This window comes from Rhincodon typus, chromosome 26, assembly GCF_021869965.1.
Source record: "Rhincodon typus isolate 14 chromosome 26, sRhiTyp1.1, whole genome shotgun sequence".
Taxonomy (NCBI): domain Eukaryota; kingdom Metazoa; phylum Chordata; class Chondrichthyes; order Orectolobiformes; family Rhincodontidae; genus Rhincodon; species Rhincodon typus.
Genome location: NC_063357.1, coordinates 38097948 through 38116268, shown reverse-complemented (window position 1 = coordinate 38116268; position 18321 = coordinate 38097948). Strand labels below are relative to the sequence as shown.

At 43.6% G+C, this 18321-nt stretch overlaps 1 protein-coding gene across 2 annotated transcripts in view; it reads left to right on the top strand.

Moving 5' to 3' along the window:
* Window positions 1-2128: 2128 nt before the first annotated feature.
* Window positions 2129-18321, top strand: part of rhbdd2 (rhomboid domain containing 2) — a 55800-nt gene continuing 39607 nt past the window's right edge. For both annotated transcript variants that reach the window (XM_020516730.2, XM_048612768.1), the window contains exons 1-3: window positions 2129-2603; window positions 12166-12564; window positions 13482-13638. In XM_020516730.2, the coding sequence (XP_020372319.1) occupies window positions 2285-2603; window positions 12166-12564; window positions 13482-13638 (875 nt within the window). In that variant the 5' untranslated portion in view covers window positions 2129-2284. The remainder of the gene's footprint in view (window positions 2604-12165; window positions 12565-13481; window positions 13639-18321) is intronic.

The following is an 18321-nucleotide window of genomic DNA, read 5'->3' as shown; positions in this document are numbered from 1 at the left end:
GTTTTATATATAGTTCCTTATGTATCCTCTTCATAATACACAAACACATACAGTAATATGTAATGATATGTACATATTTCATCACATTACCAGGAAGAGAGGTGTCTTTAGTATCAAGGCATAGCTCAATTGGTAACATATGCCTCTGGGTTCAAGTCTCACTCTAGTGCTTGATAACAAAAATCAATGCTGTAACTCCAGTACAGTACTGAGGGAGCACTGTACTCTCACAGGTTTTATTTTGTAGAAATCAAAGTGTGAAATTGCACTCAAACTGCCCATTGTGCAGTCTATTTGTGAAGAAGCTGAGAGATATTTAATTTCTGAACAGAGTTCAGAGAAAAGCCAACAATAATTTACATTTATATACCCTTTCAAATATGTAAGCATATCAAGGTACATTGGAGTGAAAAAGAAACATTAGGAAGGAATGAATGGGACACTTGATCGAGTATTGTGGATTTGTGCAGTATCAAAAAGGAAGAAAGAGCATGAAGAGTAGATGGGGTTAAATGGAAAGAATGTGGGGCCCAAGCAAGTGAAGAAGAAGTTGTGAGGGGAGGAAGCAGAAATCACTGAGTAAATGCCTGTAAATCCAGTGGCATTGGGAGTCGTGAACATATCACTGACCTAAATGAACCTATGTGTAGAAGTGTTACCAGCTGCAAAAGCTTGAGCTCTGAATTTTGGCACTGGAGTGGCAGCAGAAGTCGCTGTGGGCTGTATCTATAAGGCAGAGAACTACAAGGAAAGCATGTTCAGAGAAGTAGTCATTTGGCAGCTTGGGGCCAAGCAGACAGATAGGGAATGTAGACCACCAGACTGACCAAGAGAAACAGACAGGTAAGTGAAGGGTCTCACTACTAATCACTTTCCCATTCTGGATAGTGGTGGGATCCTTGCAGGAGAGCAGCAACAATCAAGCCCATGGCACCACGGGTAGCCCATCTGTACAGAAGGGAGGGAATTGTAGTGTAAGGACAGTACTGAGGGGCATTCTTTAGTTAGCATAACAGGCAGACATTTCAGTGGCCATCAGTATGACTCCAGGATAGTATATTGTGTCTGGTTCTGGGGTTAAGGAAGTGACTGAGCAGCTGCAGGGCATTCAGGGGGAGGGGAACAGTCAAAGTCATGATCCATATTAGTACTAACAACATAAGTAAGATGGGGAAAGGGGCCCTGCAATCAGAATTTAGGGAGCTAGATAGAAAATTAACAAGGACAACCTCAAAGATAGTAAACTCTGGAAAACTCCCAGACCTACATTCAGTGAGTACAAAAGAGGAAGATAGGACAGATGAATTACAATTATAACATTTAAAAGGCATCTGGATGGGTACATGAATAAGGGTTTCGAGGGATATGAGTGAAATGCTGGCAAATGGGACTAGGTTAATTTAGAATATCTGGTTGGCATGGACAAGTTGGACTGTATGGTCTGTTTCTGTGTTGTACAACTCTATGGGCCATTAAACCGAGAGATCCTCACCTCATTTGGATGTGAATGATCCCAAGGCACTGTCTCAAAGAGCAGAGTTGTCCCCAGTGTCCTGGGCAACGTACGTAGTTGAATTAACATCAGGAAAAAAAGATTATTTCATTATTACCATATTTGTGTTTGTGGGAGTTTGCTGTGCACATACTGTTTGCTGACGTTTCAATCTCACATTAGCGGCCACACTTTAAAAAGCACTTAAGTTGGCTGTAAAGGATCAGATTTCCAGCATCTGCAGTTCTTTGTTTGGACACGAAACACGAACTGTGCTGTCTCTCCACAGATGATGCCAGAACTGCCGAGATTCTCCGGCAATTTCTGTTTTTGTTTCAGATTTCCAGCATCTCCAGTTCTTTATTTTGTTAAAGGAATGCCAGGTCTATCTTTCTATTTGGGCCTAGCAACAAGTTAGAAAGGAGCAGGAAGAAAACATATTTCAGAATTAAAATAATCGTGTTTCAACAACTGATGAGATAATGTCAATAGAGTTACATAGTGGTGCCATGATCTAAAGTAGAACAATATTTGAAGTTTGCAGTTGTCTTGGGAGGACAGTGGCTGGTTGCCATGACAACGGGCAGCACCGAGGCCAGGCGCGCATGCGCGCTGCGTCACTTTGGGGCCTGTGAAGCCGGGCTGTAAATTAGTGCTCGCCTGCCGCCGGAGGCAGCGCCCGCTACCAGCTCTGCCCTGCCCGACCCGGCCCGCCGCTGCCGCCGCCTCTTCCTCCTCTTCCTCCTCTTCCTCCTCTTCGTCTTCGCACCGAATCTCCGGAGCCAGCGGGCCATGGCGGACAGGAGCGAGGTGCAATCTCCTCATGCTCCTGGCCATCATCACCACCACCACCACCACCACCATCATCACCAACAACAGCAGCAGCTGCAGCAGCTACAGCAACAGCAGCAGCAGCAGCTACAGCAACAGCAACAGCAGCATGCTCCACCGCCCAGCCTGGTGCGGATGGTGAAGTCGGTGATCCCCGTGCTGCCCTGTGCCACCGTCTCCACAGCCCTGCTCGGGTGGATCATGTTCTACCTGACCTGCAGGTACAAGATGTTCGATGAGCACACCTTCACCCTGGGCCACTTCACCAGCCGCTTGCAAGGTAAGGGGGAAGGGGAGTCATGCTGGACATAGCAATGGTCAGTGTTAGAAGGGTCTGATGAGTCAGGCTCTATGCACTTGAGTGGTGTGGAATATCCAAGCCGTGCAGTGATTATGGCAGTGAAGGCATGAGGAAATATCTTTCCACGTCTGAGTGGTTAAGGTATGGAATGCTGTGCCTGAGATTGTTCCAGGGCAGTTGAGGCCTTCAACAGGGCATTAGATCTTTATTTGAGGAGGATCAATGTGCCTGGTTAAAGGGAGAAAGATGCTAGGTGAGATGACCTTGGGTTGCCGGCGCTGGCACTGGCATTGGCACAATGGGCCGAATAGCCCCTACCGAAGCTATAAGAATCTGTGATATTCCCCAATCCTCAAAACATTTGGAAGATGGATATAGGTATGTGATGAGTTAATGCATGTTGATGTGAGACATTAGCATAGTCTGTACATAGAGTTGTATGGATATGTATGTGACCCCTGGATGAGAACAGGCTGAAGCTGTAAAACCAGTTGAACCAGACACAGACTCAGCAAGGGAATAAAGTGTGTCATGACTGCAGTGGACTGTTGTGATACTTTGACTATCACATAATATCAGAAAACCATTTAGGACCTGTAGTATGGCCAATGTAGAAAACATTGTCTTGATGTGGAATGGAACATCACGACCATTTTTGATGAGCTCTGGGTCGTTATTACTTCCTTCTTTTGAAGCAGATGAGAAAATACACCTTTCACTGAACACCTGAAAAACAGAGTTCCTCTTCCAGTCAGTTCCTACAACAAAATTCCTCCCAAACAACTGCCTGCGCGTTCCACATAAGATGGATTAAGAGCAATGGTGAGAACTTGAAATATGTGGACAATTTTCATATCATGGGAGACTTCCTTTGACAAAAGCAAATATTGACAAAATTCACCATCAGCTCCGTTGTACCTGCTCAGTTTTCAGCCACCTGAGGGAAAGGGTATTTGAGGGTGAGGATCTAAAACCCAAGACTAAGGTCATGATTTACCGAGCAGCAGTGATTTTTGTTTTTTCATAGGTTTCAGAAACTTGCACAATCTACAGTAGGTATCTCAAAGCACTGGAGAATTATCACCAATAATGCCTTTGCAAGATGCTCCAAATCCATTGGCAAGAAAGACAATACAACAGCAGCGTCTTTTCCCAAGCTAATTTGCCCAGCATTGAGATACCAATCGCTTAAAATTAGCTCTGCTGAGCAGACCATGTTATTTGAATGTCTAACATCAGACTCCCAAAGCAACTGACCTGAAATCAGTTGTGGCAGGAGACTCTCAGGAAGACAAGGGAAAAAGAACCCTCAAAGCATACATGAAAGGGCCAGACACATTCACTGACACTGGGACACCCTGGCTTGCCACAAACAAAATTGCAAATTTTTTATTTGGGAATGCAATGAGCCCACTGAGGTTGTTTGTTGTGAGTATGCAGAGATAAGTCAAGGCATTGGAGCGTATGTCTAAATGTCCAAACACCCCTTCCTACCTACTCTTCGAGTGCCAATATTCTACATGTGGCAGTATCTGCTCTGGACTTACTGACCATCTCAGAACCCAGCGAACCAGAGTGGCTCCTTGATCCCTAAGGGTCTACATATGATGGAGAAAGAGGTGAATATGTTAGAATCTCACAAACTGCCACATGGAAAGAGGCTATTCAGTCCTCAGTCCATGTCATTATCATCTGATCCTCTATCTCTGTTAAACAAAAAACTGGTATGTATATAGAACCGTTAGCACAGTAAAATGTTCCAAGACGATTCATGGGAACCTTATCAAACAAAATCTGACACCAAGTAACATAATGAGATATTACAGCATATGACCAAAAGCTTGATCAAACAGAGTTTTTAAGGTGCATCTTATAGGAGAGAAGGGAGGTAAAGAGGTTAGTGAGGAAAGTGTAGAACTTAGAGCTTTGGCAATTAAAGGCAAAGATACCAATAATGGAGTAATTTAAATCTGGAACATGCAAAGGATCAGAATTGGAAGTGTTCAGACATCTCTGAAGTTTATGGGACTGTAAAGATAGGCAGGGATGAGGCTGTGGAGGGATTTTAAAACCAGGATGAGAATTTTAAAATTGAGGTACAGCTTAACTGGGAGCCAGTGTAGGTCAGCAAATACAGGGGTGCTGGATGAATATGACAAGAGTTAAAATATAGGCTGCAGAGTTTTGGCTAGGCTTAGGTTTACAGAAGGTAGAAGCACCAACTAAGGCATTTCTGTGGAGATGAAGATACAGGAGATGGGTGGGGCAGAAAAATTAAGTGACAAAGTGGAGGTCGCTTTTAGATCCAAAAGTCATGCAGAAAGTGATTCTGCTCAGATGGGGTACATTCCTGGCCAGGAAACAGACTGTAACTAAAGCTGAATAGCTATTTACACTAGTAGGTCAATTACAGGCTTGGCAGGGAATAGCAGTGAGGGGACAGGGTGCGTTGGTGAAAGGGTTTAACGCTGATCAAAATTACTTTTAAAATTAGGATCAGTGACATAGCAGCTGAGTCTTCCAGTGTATCCAATGCAGAAGTTTAGTCTCAATGTTGAATAAAATCCAGGAATGTGGGAGCCACATTGGGGGAAGAAAGAAACACTGCTCACTAAGGGAAGCAAAGAGCATACATGCATTGCCATATCCTGAAATCAGAAATGTACTTCTTTATATCTGCTCTGAATGGAAGAAGCATGTCAAGGGTTTCTGATTATAATTTTATTGCATTAGAGGTTGTAAGAGATCCCCAAAAAAGAATGAAAACAAAAATTTGCATTTATATAATGCCTTTCATGACCTCAGGATGTCCAAACTTATTTTACAACTAATAACTTACTGATGTAATGTAGAAAACCGGGCAGCCAACTTTCACACAGTCAGGTCCCAAAAACATAATTACATAATTAGTCATCACATTATTACCAGATAATCTGTTAAAATGATGTAGGTTGAGGGATAAATGTTGCTGAGGGCGTTAGAAAGAAGTTAAAACAGTGCCATGGAGTCTTTTACAATCACTTCTGAGAAGGGTAGATGGGAGCTTGGCTTAACGTCTCATTGAAACAAGGCATGTCCAACCATGCCCACCTTCCCCTATACTGCGCTGGAGTATCGGGATGTTTATCGCTGATCCGTGGCTAGACTCTAAGCACACTCCTCTGAAAATTGGAAAACACTGATAAGTCAGGTTGTGCAGTTGAAGCTAAATATAGTAGTCAGGCTCATTTACAAGATTTATGATTGCACAGAAGTTGAAGCACAATACTCAGCTGAGCAAATACTAATTAGGTATTAAAAATTGCTGAGACATTCTTTCAGGATCAAGAACACAGTGTCACAATCCCAGAATAATGGGCTTTCCATGGATTGCCACCTTGCTGCAGTAGAGAGGCTTGAGTGTTTTGTTGATCCTGAGAGTGATGCCATCAAGAGTTCTCAACTTCTGGCAGGGGCACCATGATGGTAAAGTCACAGGGAAGGAAAAGACAAAGTACAACCCAAAACAAATTCTTAACAGTGTTCCTAGCAAAAGACCCTTGTGCAATATCAACGGCTTCAATAGTAGGGAGATCCCCAGTCACTGAGGTTGGCTTGTCAATGGAATGGAATCTATCTTCCGTCAAGGACCGTGTGTCTACTGATGTGCAACAGTATTCCCATGTTAAAAGACGTCCTCTGCCTTTCCTAGGTGGTCAATCATACTCGGTAATGGATGATTGCTAATGATGAATAGGCTGGTCACTGAGGACTGAGATGAAGAGGAATTTCTTTGTTCAAATGGTTGTGAATTTTTGCTGTTCTCTGCCTCAGAAAGCAATTGTTTTACGTATTTGAGACAAAGGTCACTGGAGTTCTGGGTACAAAGGGATTGTGCAGGAAGGTGAAATAATGGTAAAAGATTGATCATGGTCCTGTTCAATGGTGAAGCAAGCATGAAGGGTCACTTGAACCACTCCAGCTGTTAGTTCTTGTGTTCTTGCATGGAACCATGCACAGTCTTGGAAAATAAAAATATCTGCAATTTCAGGCATTTTTAATCAATCTGCCCAGATGTGTTTGACAACACATGTAGTGCAGGTATGACTTGAAGCTGGGTCTCCTGACTCAGAGGCGAGGATACTGCCACTGCACCGCAAGAGCTCTTCAGCTGAGATTTTAGGAGTTGAAATGTGGTTGCCTCTGATCACCCAAATGCTGCCTCAGCTGTATGGAAACCATAAACTGAGAATCAATGAAACAGGAAAATTCCTTTAAAATTTCAAGGAAGGAAGAACTAATGTTCATTCATAGATTTTTATGAACTTATTCAAACATGTTATGACACAGATCTGCAACAATGGGATTTGAAGCCAGATCCGGCAGAGTTTCACCTGCCCTTCATCCAACCTGATCTATTGTATCCATTGCTCCCAATATGGTCTCTCTGTATCGGGGAGACAACACACAGACTTGAGGACCAGTTTGTGGAGCATCTGCACTCTGCACACACCAACCAACCCAATCTTCCAGCTGCCATCCATTTTAATTCCCTCTCCCACTCCCTTAGCAACATGTCCATCCTTGGCCTCCTCCACTGTCAGAGTGAGGCCAAACGTAAACTGAAGGAACAACCCCTGATATTTTGCCTTGGGAGCTTACAGCCCAGGGCCTCAATATTGACTTCTCCAGCTTCAAAATCCCGCCATCCCCAGCCTTAGCCCATGTCCAGTCCTCCCCCTCCTCCTCGCTTCCCTGACCTGACCTCATCTATCCATCTTCCTACTCACCTGTCCACTCCAGGCTTCCCACTGACTATTCACAATAACTCCCTACCTGCATCCACCTATCACCATCCCACCTACCCTTCTCCCAGCCCCACCTCCCTCCCTCTATTTACTTCTGTGCTCCCCTCCCTCTCCCCAGTCCTTACAAAGGGTTTTGGCCCGAAACATTGACTTTCCTGCTCCTCGAATGCTGTCTGACCTGCTGTGCATTTCCAGCTTCACATCTATTGACTCTGGCTTCCAGCATCTGGAGTCCTTACTGTCTCCAAATCGCTGATAACCAACACTGTGAAGTCTCTTCTAAGGATGCCCACCTTGAAGAAGTTTTCATCCTCCCTCCGAAGAGAGCTCAGTGAGTCTCTCTGCCACTGCAACCCCCCAGTTGTCTCCTCTGCCCTGAAGCTCTTCAACCACATTCTGAAGCAATCTCGCTACTACTGTCAGGTCTCCTTCCTCGGTGCCTGTCTACACAACTGGCTCGCTCCCCCATGGACACCAAATAATGTTCAGACCTTCACAATTTGGACCCAACCATGACAATTGTTATCAACAGTGCCTCTAGAAATGATTCTCCCTGCGGATTCTCAGCTCCACGCGCTCTGCCATTCGTCGACATCTTTTCTCCCAGCATTCGGCCTTGCCCAAGCTCAGGGCCTCTCTCTCCCAGACCTGCAGGGCACCTCAACTGTTCTTTGTTCTCAGAAGGATCCACACCCTCAACAAATGCTTTTTCTCCACTCTATCAGACATCAAAGACCATAAGTATGCCAAACTCTGTCATACTTACCACCAGACATGGACCTCCTCAATCATTCAGCATCCTAACTGCATCTCCGACTTTCTGTGGGATCAGCCTGACGCCATTGACGATGCAGATGCTGCAATCACTCCTATAGATCGCGTGATCACCGCTTCCGCTGACATTGAAAACCATGTAACTGCTGTTTCTGCCGACATTGAAGTCCACATAACTGCTGACATCATTGGCGACTGGGTTACTTCTGCCCACGTGACTGCTCCTGCGTGCACACCCACTCTGGATGAAGTCTTTGCCCCCCACTCCTGGCCCCAGCTCCAAGCCCTGCCGGATTTTAACCATACCCCTAGACCTCCCCCTCACTGAGGTTGAATGGTTAGTCCTCAGCAAAAAACTCACCTTCATTCCCCTGTGACCACACACCAACATGTTCCACGCATGTCATGATGTCGAGCTCTTTTTCTGCCACCTCCACATCTATTTCCTTGAACGGGAATTAAACCCACCCGCTAATGACCCCTTCTCCCGCCTCCAGCAAACTCCATCCCGACACCCCTCCTGGCCTTCTATCCTCCCTCAACCTCTTCATCTCAAACTGCTGCCGTGACATCAATCACTTGGATTTGTCCATCCCTCTCACTTACTCCAACCTCTCCCCATCGGAACGTGTAGCCCTCCACTCCCTTCGCTCCAACCCCAACCTTACAACTAAACCCGCTGATAAGGGAGGCACGGTCGTAGTATGGTGAACTGACCTCTACATCTCTGAGGCCAGACGCCAACTCTCTGACACCTCCTTCTACCATCCCCTTGATCATGACCCCACCTCTGATCACCAAGCCATCATCTCCCAGACCATAAACAACTTCATCACTTCAGGAGATCTCCCATCCATAGCCTCCAACCTGATAGTTCTCCAACCCTGCACCACCTGTTTCTATCTCCTTCCCAAAATCCATAAATCCAACTGCCCTGGTTGACCCATTGTCTCTGCCTGCTCTTGCCCCACCGAGCTCATCTCCTCTTACCCTGACTCCATTCTTTCCCCATTGGTCCAGGAACTCCCTACCTACATTCATGACACAACCCTTGCCCTCCACCTTTTCCAAAGTTTTCAATTCCTTGGCCCCCAACACCTCATCTTCACCATGGACTTACAGTCCCCTTATACCTGTATCCCCCATACGGAGAGCTTAAAAGCCCTCCGGTTCTTCCTTTCCTGTAGGCCCAACCGGTCACCATTCACTGACACTCTCATTTTGCTGGCAGAATTGGTCCTCGCTCTTCACAATTTTTCTTTTGATTCCTGCCACTTCCTACAAACTGAAGGAGTGGCGTTAGGCACTCAAATGGGCCCGAGCTAGCCTGCCTCTTTGTAGGATTCGAGGAACAGTCCCTCTTCCACAACAACACCGGCATCATCCCTCACCTCTTTCTCTGCAATATTGATGACTCCATTGGTGTGCCTCGTGCTCCCACGAGGAGCTCGAGCAGTTCATCAACTTCGCCAACACCTTCCACCCCACCCTCAAATTCACTTGGACCATTTCTGACACCTCCCTCCCCTTCCTGGACCTCTCCGTCTCCGTCTCTGGAAACCGCCTCACCACTGACATGCATTTCAAACCTACTGACTCCCACAACTACCTTGGCTACACCTCTTCTCACCCACCTCCTGTAAAAATGTTATCCCATACTCTCAATTCCTCCGCCTCCACTGCATCTGCTCCCACGATGAGGCATTTAATCCAGGACATTCCAGATATCCTCCTACTTTAGGGAGCGTAATTTCCCCATCTCTGTTTCAACCGCATCTCCACCATTTCCTGCATTTCTGCCCTCAAACCCCCTCCCCCAACAACAATAAAGATAGAGTCCCTTTATCCTCATGTACCACATCCTCCAAACCTCCAAATCCAATGCATCATGCTCTGACATTTCCGCCACCTACAATCAGACCCCACCACCAAAAGGATGTTTCCTTCCCCCCCACTCCGGTCTGCTTTCCACAGGGACCGTTCATTTCACGACTCCCTCGTCAGCTCTACACTCTCCTCCAACTTCCCCACGCCCAGTACCTTTCCCTGCAACCTCAAGGGGTGCAACACCTGTCCCTACACCTCCCTTCTCACCTCCGTCCAAGGCCCCAAACAATCTTTCCAGATCTGGCAGAGATTCACCTGCCCTTCATCCAACCTTAACTATTGCATCTGTTGCTCCTGGTATGGTATCTCTATATCTGGGAGACCAAACACAGACTCGAGGACCAGTTTGCGGAGCATCTGTGCTCTGCACGCACCAACCAACACAACCTTCCAGTTGCCGTCCATTTTAATTCACTCTCCACTTTATTGGCAACATGTCCGTCCTTGGCCTCCTGCAGTCTCAGAGTGAGGCCAAACATAAACTGGAGGAACAACACCTGATAGTTTGCCTTGGGAGCTTACAGCCCAATGGCCTCAATATTGACTTCACCAGCTTCAAAATCCCTCCTCCCCCTCCTCGCCTCCCTGAAATGACCTAACCTGTCCGTCTTCCTACTCATCTATCCACTCTAGCCTTCCCACTGACTATTCACAATAACCCCCTACTTGCATCCACCTATCACCATCCCACCTACCCTTCCCTGCCCCCCCCCCCCCCCCCCCAGCCCCAACCCCTCCATTTACTTCTGTGCTCCCCTCCCCTTCCCCAGTCCTGACAAAGGGTTTCGGCTGTCTGACCTGCTGTGCTTTTCCAGCTTCACATCTATTGACTCTGCCACAAGACCCTTGTAATTAACGTTCAAGTTCTCCCTGTCATGATCACTGGAGTCTGCCAAGCATTTCACAGCCAATTAATTACTTTTGAAATATGTTCACTTGTTTTGTAGGCGTCAAATGACCAATTAGAATTTTGATTGTGTTGAATGATGCATAAAGTTTACTAGCACACTGGGCAAAATACCCTACTCATTGTTGGATACTGTGATAAAATCTTTCACACGCCAGCTGAGCAGGCAGACAGAACCTATGTGTGTCACTTTGCTCCTGTAGCTTATTCATGTATCCAGTAGTATTATTTAAAAATGAAATTCCACTTTGCCCTTACCCAGCCTAGCAACTGGAAGCCAATTGCTTTGCATGACATAAAGGTTCTATAAATGATGATTTTGTTAACCGAGTACCATTCTTCATGTGAACATAAGCAGTGAATGTCAGCTCTCCAACCACATAGTTATTGCAGATAAACTTTATTCTGGTCTTGTCTGAAGCCTAAGACAGCAGCTCAAGCTGGACCCTGGTATGTTTTTGTTAACCTGAATGGATGCAACAACATTAGGGAAATGATGGTGATTTGTCTACCTCTTGATCTTGGAACTGGAATATTGAATAAGGCCAGAGTAGTAAAAATCTGCTTTCTTGCCCTAAATGGACAGTTTAGGTACATGATGGTAGGTTTTCATTTTTCTTTCCACAAATTTGGAGAAGAAAAGATTGTACGAAAATGAGCTATTTTTCTGTTTTTGATCTTACTATTGTAGTGACCTTTCTTATTTCTAGTGTTTTCAGTACACTTTTGCAAGTGCACTTTTTTTTTACCTTTAGGAAGACTTTAAGCTGGGTATGTGGTGTATATATAGAGGGCAAGGCTATATGAAACCCAACGCTCGACTGTTGTGCTGGGATACTTCCCCAGACCTGACTGACCTGATTGTCTGAAGAGTGGCAACCAGTCAGATTAACATTCTGCTCCTACTTTATTTCTGTCTAGACAGAGCTCTACATTTCTGGCAGGAGATTTCAATTACAGCTTCTTCAGGGGAGTGTACCTGAAATTTAGTGGCTCCGTTGTAGGGCAGGATAGTCAGGGGAAGTCAGACCACATCGCCTTTGTTATGGCATTAGTTGCCGTATTCATTGATTTAAATTTCAGCAGCACTGATATCACAAGTTAAGTTCTGCACTACCTGTTCAATTGTTTAAAAACTACGTTGTATATTTATCACTAACATCTATTTCTTTTTGTTTAACTACAGTGTACAAGTTGTTTAGTTATGTGTTCATCCATAAGAGTATGAGCGCGCTGGTGTGCAATGTTCTTATGCTGTGGTATTTCGGTGGTGCTATGGAGAAGAGCATCGGAACAGTAAAGTACGCATACCTCACTCTCCTGTTTACAGTTCTGACTGGAATCATCTATGTCCTCATTGGTTCAATGATTTTTGGACTGCATAACCTAAAAGAAATTCAGGGATTTACTACACTCGTTTTTGCCTGCGTGGGGATGTCTGTATTTCTGTCCCCTATGAAGTACATTGTCTTTATAACAACTATCAAATTGATTTACCTCCCATTCATTTTACTTGCCATTGCAATTTTCATTCCGGAAGCATCGATCATTGGCAATGTTTGTGCATTGGGAGCAGGAGTTGCATGTATCCTTTTTTTTTTCAAAACGTCTTGCTAGCTAGATCTGAAATATTGTTCTAATTTTGTATTTGCTAAAATATATCCTTTCCCCAGTAGTTTGATGGTCTAACCATAATCTGTCGTTAAAATTTTAACTATCCTGTGTACACTGCGCCAATAGCACTCCAAACTGATGTGGTCAATCAGGAGTTTTAGATACCTCAGATGGAGAGATTTCTTTAGCCAAGATAGCAAGGTTCGAGACATTTTAACCCATCATCAGCATTAAGAAACTTTGTGAATGATGCAGGAAGCTCTAGCCCCTGGTGTACCTGATCGACTGGGTTCTTTTGCTGTGTATATGTTCCATGTTGTTTACTTGTCTCTTTACTTGAATGTTCCTTGCACATCTGGACTTGTTTTTCTAATACTTCTGAGACTCTTGCATAGGAGAAAAAAATTGTCATCTTTTAGGTAATCCCTGTTGCTTCTAAGTTCTATTTGGTGGCTCTGCCTGCATCTTCTGATGCCTTTTTCTCTGATATTTTCACACTGATTTGTGTTGCTGCTGAATTTTCCTCCCTTGTTCTTTCTAAACTCAAAATCAGCTAACCTACACACTGTTCCTACTCACTTGATCCTCGTAATAAAATCAAAAACTGTTGGTTCTATTTAATTCTTTGCAAGTACTTTCATAAGATTATTTAAAGTCCTACTGTCACAGTTTACAGGCTTTTACAGTCTCAAGTTTGACATCATCTAACTATTGCTCACTCGATTTCCTTCTACTATTTTCAGCCTTGCCAATTTTCTTCATTTTGAGTCTTTCACCTTAGACTCTTGAAGAAATCTTTAACTGTAATGCCTGAGTAAAGAAACAAAGTCAGTTATTATATTTAATGAAACCAATACTATTTATCCTTAATAACACCCCCTTTGCAAGATGTTTATGGTCGACGGTTCTTTCCTTATCTGGATTTGCATGAGATGACTGCTGCATCTATGGAAAGGAATTTTCCTTTTACTTATCTGAAGGTTATACCAGGGATCACATTTTATTCAGCCTTGTGGGAGGTGAGAAACGTCGAAATAACTGACAGGTAAGTGGCTGTTTTACTTCAACAAAGTTTACCTTTTTTAGTAGTATATCTTTCTTCCTTTTTACCCTTGGTCGCCCAAGGGCCTGGATTCCTGTAGGTATGGTTCCACAGGTTCTTATAGGCTCTGTACTTAATCAAAATGACTGCTGTAAGCAGTGAGATGTGAGCCTAAGCAGTGAGTACTGGTTAAGTGCATAGCTAGTGCAGATTATGCCCACATACGAGCAAGTAGGGATGTCTGCACAATGATAAGATGTGCCAATGTTTAGTTAGTTTTCTTCCCAATGATGAGTGGTACAATTATCTTTATTTCTTTTGGATGATGGAGCAAGCTCTATCTAGTTCAATGCCACAATAGGTGTCCAGTATACAGACACAGGCATTAAAGGACCCTGCTCCATATTTAAAAAGCAAAATCATAAAAGGTTATAGGTCACAAGGAGGCTATTTGGCTTGTTGTGTTTATTTGCTGCCTGTCTGCAGGATTCAGTTAGTTCCACTGCTCTGCCCTTTTCTGATAACCTTGTAAATCCTTTCTGTTCAAATGCTATTTTGAAAGTCACAGTTGAACTGCCTTCACCACCTTCTCAGTAAGTGCATTCTAGCTCCCAACCACTTATTGCATAAGAACCATGTTTATGCATGTCATCTTCGATTCTTTTGCGACTGGCTCTAAATCAATGTCCTGTGGTTCTTGATCCTGCTGCCAAAGGGAACCCTTCTCCCTATCTGTACTGTCCAGATCTCTCATGGTTTTGAGTTCCCTTATTAAATTTCCTCTTAGCACTTTTTTCCCTTAAGGCGACTTACACCGGCTTCTCAAATCTATCTTCCTCTCATCCCTGGAATTATGTTAACAAACCTTTTTCTTCATCCTAGCTACAAGCCTCTTAAGCTTACTAAAACATGGTAACCAGAATTAGACACAATACTCCAAGTGAGATGGACCAATGTTTTCTAAAGGTTGTAAATTAATTTCCTAACTTTTATACTCCCTGCCTTGATTTATAAAGCTTAAAGTCCTGCATGTAAAAACAGAAAATACTGAGAGGCTCAGCAGCTCTGGCAGCATCTGTAGAGATCAAAACAGATTGAAAGTTTTGAGTCTGACATGACTTCTTCAGAACAGAAAGGGGTTGAAAAATGATGGTTTTATGCTATTGATAGAGGAGCGAGTGAAACAGATTTTCATGGTACCCAGAGCAAAGGACAAAGTGAGTGTTAGTGTGGTAAAGGGGAGATAGAGACATAAAATATGTGTAAATTATAGGTTGTGAAAATGAGAAAATGGCTCCTCTTAAAGCTCCCTTCCTCACAGAAGTCTGGGAGTACCTTCCTCACATGGGCTGCAGCACTTCGAGAAGGTAGCGCACCTTTCCAGGACAAACATGGATGAGCAGTAAATACTGGCCAATCCAGCAACCTCCACATCCTGTGAAAGGTTTTTTTAAAACGTGGAATTCTCCAGTCCTTTGGCATCCTGTCAGGAGGATGGATGATTTTGGCCATCACCATTGCAATTTCTGCCTTGCCCACAACTCCATGCAATCTTGGGGACTTTCAGTCCATGTTGCAGTATATGTTTTTTTTAGTTCATCTATTCTTTCAGTTGCCGCCTTCTTCACTGTGACTTTTGCAGCACCTTCAGATGTAAACTAGCCATTTAGTATCACAGCCATGCCCACTGCCTCCATCCACAGATCCCCTTTTTGGCCCCTAATTATCCCTCCTCTCTTGCTGTTTGTGTGCCTTTAGAAAACCATTGGGTTCCCTTTTTTATATTAGCAGCCAGCTTCTTCTCATAATCTGTGTTTTCTTCTCTTATTTTCTTTTACTCTTCCCCCGACCCCTGAATTTTCTGTAGTCATCCTGGCTCTTATTTCTATTGTCAATCTGACATCTTTTTTGCCACTTCATCTCAATCTCTTCTCTCACACAGAGAGCTCTAGCTTTGTTTGTCCTGCCTATTCCAATTGTGAGCTTCTACGTTGACTGTGTCTGAACATTTCCCTCTTCAAATGGGAGGTGATGGCCTAGTGGTATTATCGCTGGACTGTTAACCCTGGGACCCAGATAATGTTCTGGGGACCTGGGTTCGAATCCCGCCATGGCAGATGGTGGAATTTGAATTCAATAAATATCTGGAACTGAGAGTCTAATGATGACCATGAATCCATTGTTGATTGTTGGAAAAACCCATCTGGTTCACTAATGCCCTTTAGGGAAGGAAACTGCCATCCTTACCTGGACTGGCCTACATGTGACTGCAGACCCACAGCAATGTGGTTGATTCGTAACCGCCCTCTGGGCAATTAGGGATGGGGAATGAATGCTGCCTAGCCGGCGATGCCCTCATCCCATGAATGAATAATAATAAAAAAAGACTGTCCTTTGTTCCATTTCAATTGCCAGTACTTCATTCCAGTTTGTCCTGGCCAGGCCTATCACTGATTTTAAATGGGAGAGTTATACTGCAAATAAAAAGTCCAACTTTTGTGCTCAGAAAAATGCTGACATGCCTTTAATATTTTTTCTAAAGTACTGTTAAATTTTGTATTTAACATATATTTTTAAATTCAAATTAAATGCTCTCAATTGTGTTAATTTCTGCATTGTACATGATGTGATTGAATCATTTCCCCCCCATACTCAATTTCTAGAAGTATGCTATGAGAATTATGAAACGATGTGACTATCCTTTGAGACAGAACTGTAAGCAACTGAGCCATTGTTTCTGGGACAGTGCTACAGTTTCTTTTTGGGTGTGAATGCAAGCACAGCATCCAAACTTGAGTTGTAAACTTCGTGCTCTGCAGTGTATCTTGGAGAATGTAGTGTAGAGGGATACCATTTTGCAGGAGGCAAATTGAAGTCTGAAATTGAGTCCATTAGATATAACCTCCAAGTGTGTTCGTACTGTTTGAGATGTTACTAATTGGAGCCTTAACTTCTGAATGAATTTCCAAAATAACTACAGACTTGCTGTGAGACATAGCATCTTCAGGTTTCCTCTTCCTTTTAAAAAAATCCATTATAATAGTTACAACTTACGTTATTTTTGTTTTGGTTCACTATTTTTTGTTAAAGGTATGAATGCTGTTGATGTCATGGGATAATTATCTCCTCAATGGGAGGAATCCTATTGAGGCGATGGAGGTCTCAGTCATGGGCTGGAGAGCCAGCAAGAGTCCTGTGTCACCTCGTCCTTATTAGTGAAGCTCCTTTGTGTCTCATTCCACTTGGGCGCTGACAGGCCTTCTCCTAGGGATCCAGGATCCAAGGGTAGAGAGCTGTTGACCAATTAGATGTAGTGGCACTGTGAGGCGGTAGTGTTGCTTTTGTGGCACTCAAGGTCATGGATCATCATTGTGTTCCAAGCTACAGGTGAATGGTTGTGGGAGGGGGTTACAGGTTATGGCTCGTGAGTGAATGGGGCAGCAGAGTTGGAAGTAAGGGCTGGTGAGATGATCCCAGAACTCCCTTGCTTCCCTGATACCAAGTCCTTCAGTCAGACACTGAATACCTTTTGAATGAAGAATCTGGCAAACAGTTCCCCACCCATTGATGGGTTAATATCAGCAGTGGCATTAAGGGGGGATTAATTGTCCCTTACCCTGTTGCCACAGGCATAATCTGGATGGAGGAGTTGGGCCCCCAGCCACTGTCTTCCCACTCCATCAAACTAGGGCAAGATTCTGCCCCATTTGTTTTCGAGTGTTTGTGTGGTGTCCTCAAAATACCAACTTAATACGGATCAGCCAAATAAGGTGTTTAAAATAATTGCATTCATTCAAACATGACCTGTGCATTTTCCACATTTTTGTTCAACCAGAATATTGTGGTGTTCCTGTATAGTTGGTATTTGCTCTCCTTGTCTGTCATTGCAGCAGATTAAATGATTATTATGTTTTGTGGTGTCAAGCGATAATTAATACTGTGTTTGTAAGTGAAGTATGAATTTGCCGTACAAAGTCAGATTGTTATAATATTTCACAGCGTGATCTAGTCACTGACACTTGAAACTACTTTTTTAAAACTAGAGTTTCTTAGCATTGAAAATGCTGGTGAATGAACATTTGCACAACATAACACCACTAGAAACTTAACATTTAAGAACACAATCCATTCATCAAAGTACAGAATTCCCAGAGGAATAATTAACAGACAATTCCAAATTATGTCTTCCAACTGTGGTTCAAGTCAAACATTATTTTACAAAAACATGTGTTCTGATAGGAATGCATAATAATGGCAGTTTTACACTGGCAGTATGAATCCAACATCAACTATTTTACTTTCTGCATTTAGCCTAAATCCAACTCCCTTTCTCCTGTTTATAGATCTACTAGTTGGAATTGTAAGACCAATTTCTAACAGAAGTACATTTGGAAGTGTGAACTTGTGGAGGTGACAACTAGATTTCAGTCTCTCAGTACCAATTAAAATGTACCAGTGTAAATATGGCTATAATGTAGCTGATTGCACAGCTAGAAATCGTCAAGGACTTTAAATGGAATTCTGTTGCCATTAATTAAATGAGGTTGTTAAGTTTAAAACTTACGATATTGTGGCACATTGATTAACAGATGTGGGAAATGGAAGAAAGGTCTCACTAACTCATTTGGAGTTGTAGTTCTGATGGTGGGATAGACTTGACGGCTCCTACTGCTCATTCTAACCATG